Source organism: Sitophilus oryzae, unplaced genomic scaffold, assembly GCF_002938485.1.
Source record: "Sitophilus oryzae breed Bouriz unplaced genomic scaffold, Soryzae_2.0 scaffold_1508_pilon_pilon, whole genome shotgun sequence".
In the NCBI taxonomy this organism is placed as follows: Eukaryota; Metazoa; Arthropoda; class Insecta; order Coleoptera; family Curculionidae; genus Sitophilus; species Sitophilus oryzae.
The window spans coordinates 375,798-396,265 of NW_022146179.1; the positions used below are offsets into that span (position 1 = coordinate 375,798).

Genomic DNA, 20,468 nt, shown 5'->3' on the forward strand with positions numbered 1-20,468 from the left:
AATCAAATGATTTAAATCATGATTTAAATCAAGTGATTTTTTTAATTTTAATCATGTGATTTAAATCAAAAAATTAATTTTATTGAAACTTTATAATAAATCAAAAAATAACTGTAAAAGTTATAAAAATCTATCCTAGAAAACTATAAAAAATATTTCTATAACAGATAATAAATCGAAAAATAATTGTAAATTTTATAAAATTATATAAAAATATCTATTCATCAATTTAAATGTTAAACCGATTTTTGAAGTAATTTCGTGTGAATCCATAAGATCGCTAAACGCAGGAATTTATTTTAAAATTTATTTATTAGATAAGTGACAAAAATTCGCTTTTCGAATACATATCATTCACATTGGCGTAACTACAGGGGAGCCAGGGGGTGCCGGGCCCCCCAATGTACTGCTGGGCACCCCCCAGAGAAATCTTGAATTTCATGACTCTTGGCTACCTATTAATTTTTATTTGCTTGTGATGTAGTAAAAATGACGTTTTCTTGTTTTGTTTAGTTATTATTATTTTGTTGTGTTCAAAAAATGTGTTAATTTTATTTTTTTTAGAAAAATTGTAGGTATTTAAGTAATATACGGGAAACGGTTTGATAACCAAGTCTATGAAATTTATTGACAGAGAAATTCATGTAAACGTTTTATTCAAAAAATGTTTTTTAAAATTATTTTTCATTTTTAAAAAAACAAAAGCCCTAGGCCCACCCTGTGCTCAGTACCAAGCCTCTCTCTTAGGGCAAAATAAGGGTAGTTATGCTAATGATCATTCGCCGACTAGTGCAGAACTAGGTTCTTCTGATATAAAGACTATATCTTCATTTCTGAAAATCTATAATCGTTGTCAGAAAATATGTTGTTTTATATTTTATTTTTTGAAACGTTGGTATATTTCCAAATTCTTACCGACATTTTGATTTGCAGTAAGTATTTTACATTTTGCCATTAGATAATACTAATTTCATTCTCGACTTAAGACTATTTCCGAACAATAGTGTATTGTTTTATTAAGAGTAGAAATTATACTTTTTTTGACGATGCTGTACATTTGAAGGACCATCGTAAAGCTATTCCGACGTTACAAGGAGGCACAAAAAGTACAGTTTTACTCCGAATAAAACACTATTTTTTTAAAACATTACAAATAATTTTTTAATCAATTTCAAACATTGCAAATAATACAACCAGTAATGGAGAAACGATTTGTACACTCGTTGAATTTGACCCCTAATATCAGTTTAATAATATATTTTTGTATTTTTGTGCTTAGGCGTAACAGTGCTTTACTTTTATGCCTATAGCCGTTAAAATGACAAAAATTAATACTTTTGAGACGTTTGAAAAAAAATCCTTTTGATCTGAAGCGAGCGACTTTTTTGCGGAATATATTGGTGACCGATGTGGAAAAATGACACGCCCCGTAGAATTGTCAATGTTATCGGTATCGCTCAGAGTTATTAAGATTTAGCCATTTAGGATAGGACTTTAACTGGAAATAAGTCCTAGTCGTTTGGAAATCCGATTTAAATATTGTTTTGAATTAAAATAAAAAAAATCTGATTTAAATCAAAAAAATCCGATTTAAATCAAAAAAATCTGATTTTTTTTTAAATCATGATTTTTTCCAACCCTGATTTTTACCAAGAGACCTTTTTTACATGAAAAACGGCAGAAATGTATATTTTTTCTCGTAATAGTGTAATACAGGTACAGACGAAAACATATTGCTCTTCAAAACAGTTAAAAAAATATAGGTGGTGTTTCCTACAAGTAGACACCAAAAATTGTCCAAATATCGACGTTAGATCAGAAATTATTTGGAAAAAAACTAAATAAAAATGAATCTTCTACACCCTGTATCTCCGAAACGAAACATTTAAGACATAAATTTATAAGAACTGTCTTACTTATTTCTTATTTATATCTCTTGAATACAGGGTGGTCCGAACTGTATTCCCGGAACTTTGGCAGCATATTCTGCAGATAAAAATAAGTAAAAAAGTTCGTATAAATGTATGTATTAAAATGCTTAGTTTCGGAGATACAAGGTTTAGAAGTTTCATTTTTATTTCGTTTTTTTCCAAATAATTTCTGAACTAATATCGATATTTGCAGTGGCGGATACAGAGGGGGGCCCATGGAGCCCGGGCCCCCCCTAAAATCTGTAAATTGTGTAAAATATTAGGCTTTTGGGTTCAAAATGGTGCCCTAAAAAGCATATTCTACATTGCTTTTTATTTTGGGCCCCCCTTAAAATAAATTCCTTTATCCGCCCCTGGATATTTGGATGAAAATTGGTATCTGGGAGTTTTTTGACATGAGAAATTTGATTTTGATGTCAATATGACTCCTACTTGTAGAGAGCGCCACCTACATATTATATGTTTGAAGAGTAATAACTTTTCGTCCGTACCTGTATAAAACTGCTGAGTAAGAAAATATACATTAAGACGTTTTTTACAAAAAAAGGGCCTCTTGGTAAAAATCTCTAAGAGTAATGGTTATCGAGATATTAGAAATCTTAATTATCAATACCTGTCATCATTGACATAAATTACACATGTTGACTAAATAGTTATTAGTCTGAAATCATAAATTTAAACTGTTGTTGTTCTAAAAGTTCAACAGAAACTGTTTTATCATCATTTTTTGAAAAAAATTATGATTCAATATTCAATTTAAAAAATAATTAGTTCCCAAATTTATCATTTCAGTCAAATAACTATCTATATCAACATATGTCAATAATGACATGTATTGACTATTTTCATTCTAAATATCTTGAGAACGGTAGCTCGTAGCAATTTTTACCAAGAGACCTTTTTTGCGTTAAAAACGTTGTAAATGTATATTTTTTTACTCAGTAGTTTTAGACAGATACGGACGAAAAGTTATTACTCTTCAAACCAAAAAACTCCCAGATACCAATTTTCATCCAAATATTGATGTCAGAAATTATTTGGAAAAAAATCGAAATAAAAATGAAACTTCTACATCCTGTATGTCCGAAACTAAGCATTTTAGAAAATACATTTATATGAACTTTTTTACTTATCTGTAGAATATGCTGCCGGAGTTTCCGAAATAAAGTTCGCACCACCCTGTATACCGGGTGCGTCTCAAAAGTGGCTCACCCCTAAAACTTTTTTATTTTTTTCGATAAAAAAACGACATTTAGTATGTTAGTACATGACATAAATTAGGATTGATTGACGTATTCAATTGTGTTAGGTCACTTCCTGTTTCACCGGAAATGACTACAACTTCTGATTTTTAAATGGCACCCTCGGTATTTTTTTACATTATTCGATAGAAAATGACATTCTGAATAGAATGACATATCATATGTCAACATTTGATATGTCATTCAGGGGTGAGCCACTTTTGAGACGCACCCGGTATTGCCGAAGTTTCCCGATTACAATTTGGACCACCCTGTATATTGACGTTATCAGAAATGTATACATTTTTTTGACAGAGTACTAGTAGCTGAAAAAAATAGGTAATTCTTTATGTACTTACGTCCTAAAATCTTCTAAAGCCCCTATATATTTCCTGAAAGCCTTGTTTTTGTAAACTCTCCACACGGGCATTTTTAATTCCACTTCAGCCACGTTCCAAAAGAACGTATTTATAGCGTCGATAATCCTCTTGGACTCTGAATTGGTGTCCAATTGAGGATCCAAACAGCCCAGCCTAGTATTTAAGGATACCCTAGTCACAGCTAAAAAAAATATTGTTAAATAAACAGTATTAAGTCTACGGGTGCGTCTCAAAAGTGGCTCACCTCTATAACATTTTTATTTTTTTAGATAGAAAAGGAGATTTGGTATGTTAGTATATGACATAAATTAGGATTGATAGACGTATTCAATTTTTTTCGGCCACTTCCTGTTTCACCGGAAATGACTAAAACTTTTGATTTTTAAATGGTACCCTCGGTATTTTTTTTTACTTTATTCAATAGAAAATGACACTCTGAATAGATTGACATATCAACTTTTGACATTTTCGCTTAAAACAAAATTGTGTTTTAAATTTCAATCCTGAGTGCCATGGCTGTGTTAAAAACACTAATTTTTAATCAAGGAGCCTTGGAGAAATAGATTTGATCGTCTAATGTTTTTAGTATCTTGACCTGGCCTGTTACATGCCCAAATCGTATTTTTAATCATATCTCAATTTTTTCAAATGGAACGAGGGTCGTTCATTAGCATATTTGGAAAAAGCATTATTTTACCAATAATTTGATACCACACACTTGGTATTTCGAGTCAAATTGTAGTCATGGACTGCATGTTACGATTTCAATTAAACCATATTCGAAAATGTCAAAAGTTAACATATGATATGCCATTCTATTCAGAGTGTCATTTCCTATCGAATAACGTAACAAAATACCGAAGGTGCTATTTAAAAATCAAAAGTTGTAGTCATTTCCGGTGAAACAGGAAGTGACCAAAAACAATTGAATAGGTCAATCAATCCTAATTTACATCATATACTAATATACCAAATCTCGTTTTTTATCTGAAAAAAATAAAAAAGTTATAGGAGCGAGTCACTTTTGAGACGCACCCGGTATAGAGAAAAAAATAATTAAAGTTGTATTCTGGTACTCACATTCCAGTGCCCATTTATAGATTTCATAAAGGAAGTTATCTGGTAATTCATTGTTGTTGTCTAGTGAATGTTCCATTCTGTAATATAAAGAGTTCATTATATTTTTTGTAGTAAAAAATAAAGATATGATATTCCTGAAGGATTTTTCAGTAATTTTTCTATAATAAAAAAACATGTATTTTGCAGTATTTTAATAGTTCTATACTTTCTTATTATTTTTTCCTGAAACTATGTAATATATAAAATTATTTAATTTCTAATAATAATAATTCTATAAATAAACTTATTATTTTTCGAAACCGGGTCGTATATAATTAATATATTAATATAAATGTATATATTAATATAAACGTAAGACGGTGTATAAAAAAAATAAATGTACTTAATGAAATAAAAGGAAAATTATTTATTGACCTAAAACCAAGAGAAAACGTATATAAAAAAAATAATATTAATATTTATTTATCCTCAGTTTTTAAAGTCTCGTTTTCAAAAAATTAACAATGTATATTTCATAATAACGTTTTTATTGCTAATTCTTATAAGTTCTGATTTTTTCGTCACAGAGCGTGTAACTATGTAATAATTTTAATATTATGAGCTTTATTATGGTATTTAGAACCTATTTCTATTTATTTCCTTGTTCTCTCCACTTATAATGTTAGACACTTGTAGACTGAGTTTTTTTTGACTGACTGAATTTCAATATAAATAATAGTGATGTGTAAAGAAGTATGTTCTAATATTGTCTATAGCTTTGAATTTTACCGCTCTGACAAGCTCTGAGTTCATTAGACTTGCTGAGCCTACTTTTGTATATAGCAAGGGAATTGGGTCAACTCAGTCAACCCAGTCATAATAGAGCTAAATAAATTAAAACCTGTACATACTTTGAAAATTAATTCTTAAGGATCTATTATGCTGGACTGTTCGGGTCGCTCTCAGGGATCGGATAAAGCGGGTGTGTGGCCGAAAGAAATATATATTTTGCAAAATTACAAACACACGTGCTTTGATTTAGGCTTGATTAAGGTTTGCAGACCATCAGCATTTGGCATAAAATAGCGAGTAATTTGTTACAAAACCTATATAAGTTATACACATTTCGACCCAAGGAACATGTCTATGAGGTTTTTTTCGCGTAAAAAAGATGTTGAAAATCATACATTTTCTTTTATATTTCCCTGTATATTTTTCGAAAACTTTTTAGAACTGCCTGTTCACCGCAAATTTTCCCACGGTATAATTTCTTAATCTCTGATATTACCTTAGTTACGGCTTTACTCTATGGTTAAGGCACTAAAAAGGATGCAATTGCAGAAAAAATCCAGTGGCTCTCAAAATTTTTTCAAAAAAATTCAATTTTTTTTTTAATTTTTAAACTTAAATAACTCGGTTATTTTGGACTTATCTGAAAAATGGTAAAGATACCGTATGATCGAAAAAAAAATGGCGTCCAGTTGGCTTGGAAATGACGATCGATGACATTTCCCATATAATTTTACATATAAAATGACAGCGATCTTCATTTCATAGCCATCGCTCACGCCGTTTTTATTCGATCATACGGTATAATATGTTTCTTTTATCGAGATCTACCAGCCCTGAAAATATTTGCACATATTTAAGACTCACCCTGTATATCGCTGTAATCACAAAACTTCAATCTATTTCCGTTTTTGTATTGTACCCCAGTCAAAATAAACAAAAAAGGAGGTTAAATAACAATAATTTGCATAGAGCTGAAAATTGGTACAGGTCTTAAATACAATATTATAAATTATATCGGAAAAATCCCCACCCCTCCCACATCTGCTAAAAAAATTATTCAAGGTGAAAAGTCAAAAATATGCTTTTTTGCTTTTTTTTCTCCTAAACGGTAAGCGCTATCGCAAAAGTACCTTAAACAAATGTTGTAGACCATTAAATTTTCTACAATAATGGTTCTTATACTTTTTTCTTACGAACCACCATTCCTGAGATATGGCGATTTCAAAAGTTGAAAAACTCGTATTCTTCATAATATGCACTCATTTCCGCACCACCTGTGAGGTAGGGTACTTAGGCGCTTTTTTTTAACGTGGTTTCCGCTGTAGGCCTAGTCCACGATCTGTTTTGTATTTAAGTTTTATTACACATTATACTATTAATTTTAAAAAACGGTGCTCTTGGTAATGATTATAGTCGAACGGATTATTGTTGATTTTGGGAGAATTTTAATCTGAGTGGTAATCTTCAAATGATACTTCAACCGTAATGTTTGCGCACAGGGGCGGATACATGAATTTATTTTAGGGGTGGGCCAAAATAAAAAGTATCGTAGAATATGCTTTTTAGGGCGCCATTTTTAACCAAAAAGCCTAAGATTTAACATAATTTACAGATTTTAGGGGGGGGGGGGCGGGCCCCATGGCCCCCCCTTTGTATCCGCCCCTGTCTGCGCAGACGTATTCAAAAAGATTGACTCTTCTCCACAAGTCATCATCACAAGTGGTATTCGCTTGCTTCTTGCTATATATGGTGCCCCAAAAAAAATTGATTCTATATAGACAAGTATATAGATATTTAAGTTTTGTTAAAAATACTCGGAACAATAAAATGGTACAACTTTCTTGTCTTCCTTCAACATCTGCTTCTGCCTGTCAACAGTTATATCGTGTATACTATCAAGTTCAATTGTGACTAGGCAATCAACTGAACCCAGAAGACTGGGGTTGGAAATTTATAGATAATACTTTGGAGCTGATTAAAACTTTACTTCCACCTGCTCCAGAAAAAACTACTTAACACAATTTTTTGTAGCGCACGCTGTCGTTGTAAAAGAGTCGGGTTGTTTTGTACACCAATATGTACTAATTGTCAAGGTCAGTCTTGCTCCAATATTGACTTAAATACAGATGAGGATTTTAATGAGGAGACAACTAATGCATCTGTCATAGATGGATTTCCAGACATTTCGTAAGAAAATGAGAAAGAAAAAAGCGAAGAAAACATTACTGTTGAAGTATCATTTGAAGATTATCACTCAGATTAAAATTCTCCCAAAATCAACAATAATCCGTTCGACTACAATCATTACCAAGAGCACCGTTTTTTAAAATTAATAGTATAATGTGTAATAAAACTTAACCACAATAGATCGTGGACTAGGTCTACAGGGGAAACCACGTTAAAAAACGCGCCGAGTACACTACCTCACAGGTGGTGCGGAAATGTGTGCATATTATGAAGAATACGAGTATTTCAACTTTTAAAATCGCCATATATCAGGAATGGTAGTTCGTAAGAAAAAAAATATAACAACCATTATTGTAGAAAATTTAATGGTCTACAATATTTGTTTAAGGTACTTTTGCGATAGCGCTTACCGTTTAGGAGAAAAAAAGTAAAAAAACATATTTTTGACTTTTGACCTTGAATATTTTTTTAGCAGACGTGGTAGGGGTGGGGATTTTTCAGATATCATTTATAATAGTGTATTTAAGACCTGTACCAATTTTCAGCTCTATGCGAATTATTGTTAATTGAAATGTCTATTTTGACTGGGGTATTGTAACGAAATTTTAAATTATGTTTTTATTTTCGAGAAAATTTAGTCCAAATATAAGGAATATTTTGTTAATGTTTGACCATTAAAATCTTAAAAAATAAAGAAGTTGTCTAAAAATGTGCTACAATACGGAAATACGGATATAGTATAATCCTTTAACTTTAATTTCCTTCTTCATTTGTGATGTAAAAATACCTAGCCAGTTTTAGATAAAACGTTAAATGCCGACTAGTGAAATGGACTCTTAAGGAAACTTCACACATTACTAAAATATATGAGCAGATGCATTTTTGCCCAATCTTAAGGGACTGCCCCATGCCTACCATATTGTGTTTGTCTCCAGTCTCCCCATATCTGTGTCCGCACCAGCTTGTGCAGGGTCATGATAGGATCGGAACGTAGTTTATCCGGTTGGGGCCCTGCTTTCCCAAATAAAAAGTGTCGCTGACGAACCATAGTAACATAATAGCTTTGCTCGGATTTTTTATTTTATCGACTTTGTACCGTCCTAGAACACCACGGCGCATGCGCAGATAAAAAATTGCCACATAATTCCTTCTGAGCATGCGTTTCACAGTTCTAAGACGGTTCAGAATCGGTAATAAAAAAAACCGAAATAAGTTTATTATGCCATTATCTTATGTTTTAGGATCTCTGTCTTTTTAGAATCTCCAGCAAAGACTTCATTCATAGCAACGTTCAGTCTATAGATCTGGACAGATGCATGCTTCGAGCAAAAAAGAGTAAAAAAGGGAAGAGACAGATGACCCAGTTAACAGAATTGATCCACAGAATTAAATCTGTCTAAAACAGATTTTATATGTAGTTCTTTCGCATACCATTTGTCATACCCAACATTCCTTTTGCGTTTAAAAGAATGTACGCAGCAATATACCTATGTGTATCACTTACCGAATATCGTTCTACTTTCCCTAGGAATTTTTCCGATAAAAATATACTCGAAGTTTAATGGAAAAAATTCACACAGCCCATAGCACCCAGTATTACATGTTCGTCGCCCGCTTATTTACGTAAGAATGGTAATATATTATATGGGGCCATATATAAATAAATAAATATCACCACGGAGTATTATATTATATAATAACACCTATTCTTAGTAAAATTATTCAATGAGTTTGAGAAATGAAATGTTGAATATATGAAAATCAATATATACATTTATAAAAATTGCTAAAAAAAATTGACTGATTACTTTCCTCAGAGTAGTGCTAATTTTGTTTGTTTCAAACTTTTTCCTTTTTAACAAGTGCAAAAAATGTGAAATTAAATATGTAATAAATAAATTAACGCTTTATTCATTCAAAAAATCGATTTCTGAACTTTGGATTTCTGTAATTCTCATACAAACTGTATTACAAGATTAATTCTAGCGACCTAAAAATTAACCAGGTGCTGCTGGCTATTAAATCGAGAATTATATATTATTACATAAACAAAAAGTGAAACACTGTTTTTATTAAATGTCCATAATGAGATTCCAGCGTTATTAGTACATATTTAAATTACAAAAGGAACATAAAAAGTATTATTTACGTATTTTAGAATTTTACCGAATTCGGTTAATATTGATATATCAAGAGCAACCTCTTCAATCGGAACAGCTAATCGTAACGACCAATTCCTATTAGCTAATCGTCCCTATTAGCGAATATAAATACAGTGGTAAGCTTAAAAATGTTTACTAGCAGACCTTGCAATCGAACATTGTTCTTTTTAGAACCTGTTTTAGTATATATATATATATATATATATATATATATATATATATATATATATATATATATATATATATATATATATATATATATATATATATATATATATATATATATATATATATATATATATATATATATATATATATATATATATATATATATATATATATATATATATATATATATATATATATATATATATATATATATATATATATATATATATATATATATATATATATATATATATATATATATATATATATATATATATATATATATATATATATATATATATATATATATATATATATATATATATATATATATATATATATATATATATATATATATATATATATATATATATATATATATATATATATATATATATATATAATATATAATTCTCGATTTAATAGCCAGCAGCACCTGGTTAATTTTAGGTCGCTAGAATTAATCTTGTAATACAGTTTGTATGAGAATTACAGAAATCCAAAGTTCAGAAATCGATTTTGAATGAATAAAGCGTTAATTTATTTATTACATATTTAATTTCAGATTTTTTGCACTTGTTAAAAGGAAAAAGTTTGAAACAAACAAAATTAGCACTACTCTGAGAAAAGTAATCAGTCAATTTTTTTAGCAATTTTTATAAATGTATATATTGATTTTCATATATTCAACATTTCATTTCTCAAACTCATTGAATAATTTTACTAAGAATAGGTGTTATTATATAATATAATACTCCGTGGTGATATTTATTTATTTATATATGGCCCCATATAATATATTACCATTCTTACGTAAATAAGCGGGCGACGAACAGGGTTGTCGCAACTAACGTCGCATCCCCACGCCTAACCGCCACCTGTTACGATCAAGAACATCTTCCTCTTCCAAGTTACGGTCCTCCATTGCCCTTCTGATGGCCTCATTCCAGGATCTTCTAGGCCGTCCTCTTTTCCTTTTTCCAGGAGGTGACCAGCTGTAGATACGGTAGGGCCATCTTTGGTGTTCCATGCGTAGCAAGTGTCCAAACCACTTAAGGCCCCTCTGTTCGACTCTATCCACTATTGTCTATGTGGCATCCATTTTGGCTCTGATTTCCACGTTCCTAACTCTGTCCAGTTTAGATACTCTCGCACTGCGTCTCCTATAGTCCATTTCGAGTGCATTCAAAGCTCGCTTTTGTTCAGCTTTTAAGGTCCAAACTTCACACCCATAAGTTACTACGGATTCCTGTTTTAGTACGAAGTGTAAAAGATAGCTTAATAACTGTAAGAAACTCATCGCAACTTTATTAGAATACTAGCGTGTACCAGCGACTTCGTTCGCGTCGAAATAATCATTTGTAATGGTGATGATAAAGCAAAGCAAGAATTTCCATTAACATAAAAAACCGGATAAAATTTTCTGACATTAATGTCAGCATGAGAAAAAACAATATGGCGATATTATTATATAACTTGGTAATATTTGAGGGGTAGTTTCATCTCGTTGCAATTTGTCTTTCGAAAAATCCGTTTGCCAAAAATAAGCTTTTTACGTCAAGCAGTTTAAGCAGAATCGTGGTTAAGAAATTACCCAACTCTTTGGAACACCCTGTATGATTTTTTAAAAAAATTCAAAATATGTAAAAAAACAAATAAATTATGCTTGTCCAAGCGTTTTCCCGAAAGACTAACCGTTTTTTAAATAACAAATATTGTAATATTTGGGGGGCGTTTTCACACTCTTGGAATTTGAGATTCGAGAAACCCCTCCTTATCGAACCTCTACACCCCACAGTCAATCTGTTTGCCAAAAATCAGCTTTAAACGTCAAGCAGTTTAAGCAGAATCGTGATTACTCAATGGTCATATTTTATGAAACACCCTGTATAAATTTATAAAAAATCTTAAAATATGTAAAACAACAAAAAAAAATATCCGTGTTTAAGAGTTTTTCCCAAAAACTCAATGGTTTTTAAATAAAAAAATATTTTAATATTTGAGGGATAGTTTCACCCCCTTAGAATTCGAGTTTCGAAAAATCCCTTATCGAAATCAATCTGTCAATCTGTTTTCGAAAAATCAGCTTTTTACGTCAAGCGCTTGAAGCAGGATCGTGTTTAATCAGTATGTGTCACTTAAGGATTTTATACCCTGCTGGCATTTTTCGAAATACCCTGTATACATTTTTAAAAAATCTTAAAATATGTAAAAAAAATAAAATATACGTGTTTAAGCGTTTTTTCGGAAACTTGACGGTTATTTAAATAAAAAATATTGTAATATTTGAGGGGTGGTTTCACCCTCTTGGAACTGGAATTTCGAAAAATCCCTTCTTACGGAACGTCTACACCCTAGAATCAACCTGTATGTCAAAATTGAGCTTCTTACGTTGAGTGGTTTGAGCAGGATCGTGATTAATCAGTATGTCAATCACTTAAGGATTTTATATATTATAGTATAGATGTGGTATAGATTTTGAACGGGAAAGCGGTAGTAATTAGTAATGGCCCTTCATGTCACTTCTGTTAAGAAGGTGACAAGTAATTAATTTATTTTTGTTTCCTAAAAATTTTGATTAAAAGAAAATATGTAAAAGTGGGCAACGCTGTGCTGGTCAAACTTAATCACGTGAAAATTACGTAAAAATTTGATTTGATATGAACTACATGTTAGTATTAACATTGCTAATACAAACATCGCAATTGAGGTTTTCTGATTATTGGATGTTCCGATTGATGTGTGTTCCGATTAATGAGGTTGCACTGTAATAGCCAATTTTATTCTTTTAAAAATACTCACAAGCTTAAGAAATCCTGTGCGATATCATCCAAGGGCTCTACATATTTCTTTGCTGTAGCTGGTGGTAGAAGAACTTGTTGAACTTGTCTTCTGAATGCTTCCCATTTAGGACCGTGCCTGTTCATTACAATATTATTATTATTATTTTCATTAAATATCATATCTTACTCACACTCCAATAACTCCTTCGTTCCCTTCAAAGAAGTCTTTATGTAATTTCTGTTTATAATAATGCAAAGATGGCATAGAAGGTCTATGAGGCATTGCTTCTTCTCTTCTGAATACGTTTTTAATGTCTTCACCATTGAATACGAAGAGTAGATCAGGATGGCCTAAGGAATACCATTTTTGTCAATCTATACAGGGTGTCCCAGAAATAAGTGCAAGTATTTTAAGTGGTGGTGGATCTCGATAAAAGAAACATATTTTCTCTTTATCGTTTTTCAAATAAGTCCAAAATAACGGAGATATTTTACTTTAAAAATTTCTAAAAAAAATGATCTTTTTGCTAAAATTTTGAGAACCACTGGATCTTTTCTGGATTTTCTTTCTTTTAAATTTAATCTACTAGGTACCTATGTTGCGGTATTATCAAGAAATTATTTTTTTTTAAATAAAAACTAAAAAAATATTTCAAAAAAATTTTCAAAAAAATTCTGAATTTTCAAAAAAAAAATTTCGCGAAGAAACCTCATAGGCGTGTTTCTGGGGTTGAACTATACTACCAGTTAAAATACTTGCACTTATTTCTGAGACACCCTGTATAATAAATATACATATAAAGTCATACCAAATAAACTTTTAGTCACGTAATTAAGCTTGACCGGCACAACGTCGCCCACTTTTACATATTTTCTTTTAATCAAAATATTTTAGGAAACAAAAATAAATCAATTATAAATATAGAAACCTCCTTAACAGCACATAAGGGACATAAAGAGTGATTACTATCGCTTCCACGTTCAAAATATTCTAATAAGGTTGCGATGAGTTTTTTTGCAACGCGGCTATTAAGCTATCTTGTACACTTCGTACTAAAAGGGGTTCTTAAAAGGACAATCTTCGACTGTTGCTGCTGTATACTTTAAGCTTAAACATTTTTACTAGCAGACCTTGATCTGAATGAAAATGAAATTTCTACGGCTATTAAGCTATCTTGTACATTTCGCACTAAAATAGGTTCTAAAAAAACAATGTTCGACTGCACTGCAAGGTCTGCTAATAAACATTTTTAAGCTTAAGGTATCACAACAACAATTCATTTAAACCAAAAACTCGTAATACAAAACTAAAGTGTCAAAACGAATGACAATGTCAGGAAATAAGTAAATAAATGTGGCAACTTCGCATTTTTTACAACAGAGCTACCACCTGAATCCCCAGCGGGAAATTTAAATTAGAGTTGGTCAGCCTGGCGCCGAATATATACATGGTTGACAACAATGAATTTAAAAATCGCGCCCTCGATTACGTAACTAAAATTTTAATTGGTATTGCTTATATTTTAAAAGCATGTATAGATAAGGCTAGTTACCTATTAAACCTCCCACTTTGACAATACGACCATAGTCTTTGTACAAAGACCACATGACTTTGTCCAACTCATGAATTTTGTACTGACCTAAAAATATAAGATTTTCAACAAACAAGTTTTCTTTTAATTCATTTATATCAGAGATCTAAAGGATCTTTTAGTGAAACTGTCTAATGTTGTACGTACAGGAGGTGGCAAGTTTACAAAATGTGCAGTTTTATCATTCTTTGGATTATTGTACTTATCTTCCTTACCAATTAGAGGAGCAAATCTCCATGCATTCCCTATCAAGGGTAGCTCTTTCGGTCCAGGGATGGCGCTGTAAGGCTGCACGATCTGTTCCGACTTTTGCTGAACGTTCGGCGTGACCAAACTTGTCAATTCCTCGTATATTTCCGGCATGAACTCGATGGCTGTCGAAAAGGGCCGAGCAGTGGGCGCGGCAGTTTGTGTCTGATCGGCGGAAGTTGACGATGATCGGGCAAGGGCTTGGGCAATGAAACGCCTGGAAGGGCGTTTGAGTATACGGAGCACATTGACGTAAGTGTTGGGAGTCATTTTTGGTAAAATTCCCTATATAGAAACGCCATATATTAAGTAGGTACAGATTTATTCTAGGACAATTGACAATACGCTATACCGGGTGCGTCTCAAAAGTGGCTCACCCCTATAACTTTTTTATTTTTTCAGATAAAGATAAAAAACGAAATTTGTTATGTTAGTATATGACATAAATTAGGATTGACTAACATATTTAATTATTTTCGGTCACTTCCTGTTTCGCCGGAAATGACTACAGCCATCTACAGCTTTTGATTTTTAAATGACACCTTCGGTATTTTTACTTTATTCGAAAGAAAATGACACTCTGAATAGAATGACATATTATCATATGTCAGCTTTTGACATTTTCGCATATGTTTTATTTGAAATTGTAAGCAGCGGTTCATAACGACAATTTGATTCGAAATACCAAGTGTGTGGTATCAACCCAGTGAGCATTTTATTCTTTTAAGGGAAATGTGTGATGTTGACGTTACCTGGCCCTTCGTTTGCCTGATAAAAATGAATAAAACGCAGATACGTAACTGTTCCCTAAATGTGACAAAACTTTGCTCACTGGGAAATTATTCGTAAAAAATTGCTTTTTCCAAATATGCTAATAATGAGCCATCTTCGTTCCAATGGAAAATATTTCGTTAAGATTAAAAATACGATTTGGGCATCTTTTAACCAGGACAAGACACTAAAAACATTAGACGATGAAATATGTTTTTCCAAGCCTCCTTGATTAAAAATTATTATTTTTAACACAACCATGGCATTCTAGATTGAAATTTAAAATACGATGTTTTTTAAAGCGAATATGTCAAAAGTTGAACAGGAAGTGACCGAAAACAATTAAATACGTTAATCAATCCTAATTTACGTCATATACTAACATATACCGAATCTCGTTTTTTATCTACGCTGAGCCACTTTTGAGACGCACCCGGTATATTGAAATTCGTGAACCATTTTTGTTATCATAACTATGAATGAAAAGTCGCTCTCAAATAAATAAATAAGTTGTTCTAAAGGGTAAAAAGAGAGACATTGTAAAAATACTTAAAAATATTACTTTTGTAAAACAAAAAATAAATATCCAAATATATGGCTCCGATTTTTTAAAAAATTCAGTTTCACTTTCTCATCTTTTATAATTATTATTTATACATTTTTTAAAAAAATTGTGCACTTACATTTAACGCTTCTATCACTAAAACTCTTTTTGATTTTATCTTTTTTCTCAAAATTCTCGCTCAAAATCAAAATCCAATCATTCCACACCACCAGTAATCCCAGTATTTTCCACGGAGAGTTTTGTAAACTTAATATTTCCATCATCAGTTGCGCTAAAATTTATAAACTACCCAACAAGAAGCAAGATTGAGACCGGTGGGGATCAAATTCGAAATTTTGTAATAAAAGACCGGTACATAAGAGTGAACAATTTCAAAATTGCCTCGCAATATCGACATACTGTCTTTTCAACCCATATTCCACACTCAGTATTTGTTTCTCCGTCTAGCACGTTGTGAGACGCGTGTATTTGTCCTTATTTTCGATCTGTACCGCTCTCGATCGACCTGTCAAGGTCGCGTTTGTTGTGGCAGAGCGCGGTCTGTGGCCCGGTGATTGGATAATTTGGACCAATAAGCTCGTAGTCCAAGAGATAGCATGTTTAAATTATCTTAAGGAGTGTAGAGATGAGGAGAAATATCTCTTATAAGATTTTATTTGGAAAAGTGGTCACAAAAATGGGAAGAATAAGGATTCACCAAATAACCACAGTGGCGCTAAGGACGCATAAATCTAAAAAATTGAAAAGTAACCATAGATAATAGAATTAAAAGTAACATAACCAAACATTACCCCACAAAAGCTTTGTTTTTATTTTTTAGAATATAAAAGACTTATTTTTATATATTAAGGGCCCAGTCTATTGTTGTTGAATAAAAATCTATAACTTATTTCATGTGATATGAAAATAAAATTTGTATTTACTTGAAACCAGCCCCTTCACGTCAAATATTTATCTCTCTTGAATCTTACGTCTCAAGTGCTGTACGGTGGAGCCTCTACTCGTTTTGCAGCCAACGCATAAAACATTCATTTTCTCTTATTCGGCTAGCGAAGGTATACTGAAGACGATGTGGAACTGAAAGCGACAGTGTTGTCATATTGTTTACATCTGTAATACGTTTGACGAAAATATATTTGGATGAAAAATCCGCGTTTATGTATTGAAAATGTATTCGTGTTAAACATAGAATAAACAACAAAAATAAAAAAAAATATGGGTATTAAATATTTCTTATGATAGAACAAAGTCGTTTAGTTGGCTTGGAAATGACGACTATTGACATTTACTATAATATTTTACATATGAAATAACAACGATCTTCATTTCCAAGTCAACTCTGATGCCGTTCTTTTTTTAATCGTATGATATTATATTAACGTACTGTACCAAAAATCAGTAAATTTACGGATTAATCGGTAGTTCTGGCAACACTGTCTCCGGCAACCACTCACTCTGTTGACTGAAAGCAGAACTACCGTACAGTATTCTTTATCCGTTGCGCTGTAAAAAATGCTGTAAACATAGACTTGCTGTAAACGATTTAAACGACTATCGGCGCAGAGCTAAACCAGCTAAATCTCGGACAGGCTGACGGTAACGCCAGCTACATCTCGGATAGGTTTTGTGCCACGAAATCGCCCATAAGGTTGCGCATATTCTTATTTCTTCAATCAACGGTGAAACTATATTTCATTATAATTCTCAAAATAAAGAAAGATTCTGGTGTTCTGCTCTCTCTCTCTCTCTCTCTTCTCATTTAGCTTGAAAATACCTTAATCTTTATAATTACATACTTTACTCAATTATCTATAGTTATGGCATGGCGTTTTTCCTTAACATGGCAGATTAGGTTTGAAAAAATATGTTTTTTAATATCTCGATATGAAAAAATATCTAGTGTTTTTTATGGAGTCTCCTGTATTTGAGACAGATCACAGCTGATTATATTCAAATAAATACCGTGTGTTCTTAAATCAACGAGCCATAACGCGGACATAATGATGAAATCCTCTGGCTACGACCTTAAGAAAAAAATAATTAACCAGCAACAACAATGGAAATAAAATTAGCGCAATATAAATCACGCTAACCAATTTTCTCCATTTGTTTGTTTATATGTTGCGTAATTGTCGGCTATTTTGAATCCAATTAAACTGACCGGTAGCGCTCTCTATTGTTTCAACATTGAACTAAACGAAATACAAAACAAATACTTTGTTCGTTAGTATATACCAGAAAATACAATAAATAATAAATAAATAAACAAAAAGAACTTGGCGCTTTGAAACCTTAATAAATTAATTAAATAATTTGCATTTATTTAAGCAATAAGCTGTATAATTTCTAATCTAAGAACATAGCTAAAGGAGTAAAATCTAAGAAATAGCTCGAGTTTGCTTCATGGAAGTAAGAAATTCAAATCAAAAGTCTGAGCCATAAAGAGTAATATTTAAGTATGAATTTCAAATAGGTGATAGTGAAAAAGCCAAAGAAAATGGAAAGCTGTGCACTGGGAGAGAATGTTGCCTTTTTATCTTGTGTCGAAAATGCCCGTATATACGGTGCGCGGTATTTAAGACATTTTTAGTGGGATAGTTCTTTCTATGTTGCAAGCGCGTCTCCGGTGTACAACAATCGGCGAACGAATACCGCAACCGCCGCCCGATTGATTACATAAAATCAGCAACTTGTTTCTAATCTGAAATCGTTAACGAGTTCGTAGATTTAGAGGAGGCTATCTAAAATAAAATAATATATTTTTTTTTCAAACGTCACAAAAGTATTAATTTTTGCGACGTGATTGACAACATAAAAAAGTCGGTTTAGCGCCTAGGCATAAAAGTAAAGCACTTTTACGCCTAAGCATAAAAGTAGGAAAATATTATTGTCTGTTTAATAATATATTTAAAGTGTCAAATTCAACGAGCGTTACCATAGTTTCTCGATATACAGGGTGAGTCTTAAATAAGTGCAAACATTTTCAGGGGTGGTATATTTCGACCCCAGGAACATGTCTATGAGGTTTTTTTCGCAAAAAAAGATGTTGAAAATTGTGCATTTTCTTTTAAATTTCGCTGTATATTTTTTGAAAACTTTTTAGAACTGCCTGTTCATCGCAAATTTTCCCACGGTATAAATTCTTAATCTTTGATATTACCATAATTACTCTTTAGCTTTACTCTATGGTTACGGCAGTAAAAGGTATGCAAATACAGAAAAAATCCGGTGGCTCTCAAAATTTAAAAAAAAATCAATTATTTTAAATTCTCAAATTTAAATAACTCGGTTATATTGGACTTATTTAAAAAATGGTAAAGAGAAAATATGTTTCTTTTATCGAGATCTACCAGCCCTGAAAATATTTGCACTTATTTAAGACTCACCCTGTATAATTACATATACAAGGTATAACTCAAGTATGACTTTTAAATCTTTTATATTATTTGGAACGTTTGAAATTGTTTAAAAAATTATTTGTGGCGTTTGAAAAAAAAATTAGCATGTTCTATTCGGAGTAAAAATGCCTTTTTGTGGCGAGGCTGTATGTTCGTTTAGGTACAAACGAACATACAGCCGAAGTCATTTTTACTCCTAATAAAATAAAATACTATTTTTTCAAACGTCACAAAAGTATTAATTTTTGCGACGTGATTGACAATATAAAAAAGTCATTTTAACGCCTAGGCATTTACTTTACGCCAGGCGTAAAAGACAAAGCACTTTTACGCCTAAGGGTGTGTCAAATTCAACGAGCGTAACTATAATTTTTCGATATATAACACCAAAGATATTTTATCTTTATATAACACAAAACATCCCCCTTTAGAACTTCATCTGTCATGTTAAGAAATGAAAGTAAATAATAAAGCGCCTCTCGTGTTTGTTCGCGTACTAAAAATTTCAATTAATGCCTGTACAGTACGTCTGCTGGATCTGTGTCTATGAAAGGAATGCGGACAAAAAACATTTAAATAAACAACAATATATTTTATACGTCGACTTGACGAGTACGTCACCGCAAATCGCTCCGCCCACTCATTTTATTGGCTACTTGCAAATTTGTCGAATTTTTATTGATGAGACGCGTCGTCTAATTTTTTACGAAAAACATAGAGAGAATATCGTTTCCCCTCTCACGGATACCCCATAGCTATAGAACGGACAGACGTACTGTATATATTTTTAATATATTTTTTAAATTTACATTTTTTTAATTCTAACGTAAACATATTACATTTAAACGGAATATATAACATAACAATTATGTCAATTACAGGATTACAGGCTTGTTTAGGCATAAAAGTAAAGCACTTTTACGCCTAAGGGTGTGTCAAATTCAACGAGCACAACTATAGTTTCACGATATATAACACAAATTGTTTACAAGGTACCTATATTTTTTAAATCTTTTTATATTAATTGGACGTTCAAAAATGTTTAAAAAATTATTTGTGACGTTTGATAAAAAATAACATGTTCTATTCGGAGTAAAAATGCCTTTTTGTACCTCGCCTGTAGTGTCGTCAAACGTACAGCCTCGTCACAAAAAGTGTCATTTTTACTCCTAATAAAACAATATACCTAC

At 31.7% G+C, this 20,468-nt stretch overlaps 1 protein-coding gene across 1 annotated transcript in view; it reads right to left on the reverse strand.

Annotated features, from left to right (window-relative positions):
• Positions 1 to 16,121, reverse strand: part of LOC115878323 (probable cytochrome P450 49a1) — a 30,246-nt gene extending 14,125 nt beyond the window's left edge. The window contains exons 1-7 of the mRNA XM_030894790.1: positions 15,999 to 16,121; positions 14,511 to 14,829; positions 14,257 to 14,343; positions 12,895 to 13,054; positions 12,723 to 12,839; positions 4,633 to 4,709; positions 3,532 to 3,733 (exon numbers count right to left, since the gene is read on the reverse strand). Coding sequence (XP_030750650.1) covers positions 3,532 to 3,733; positions 4,633 to 4,709; positions 12,723 to 12,839; positions 12,895 to 13,054; positions 14,257 to 14,343; positions 14,511 to 14,814 — 947 coding nt within the window. The 5' untranslated portion in view covers positions 14,815 to 14,829; positions 15,999 to 16,121. The remainder of the gene's footprint in view (positions 1 to 3,531; positions 3,734 to 4,632; positions 4,710 to 12,722; positions 12,840 to 12,894; positions 13,055 to 14,256; positions 14,344 to 14,510; positions 14,830 to 15,998) is intronic.
• Positions 16,122 to 20,468: the final 4,347 nt, after the last annotated feature.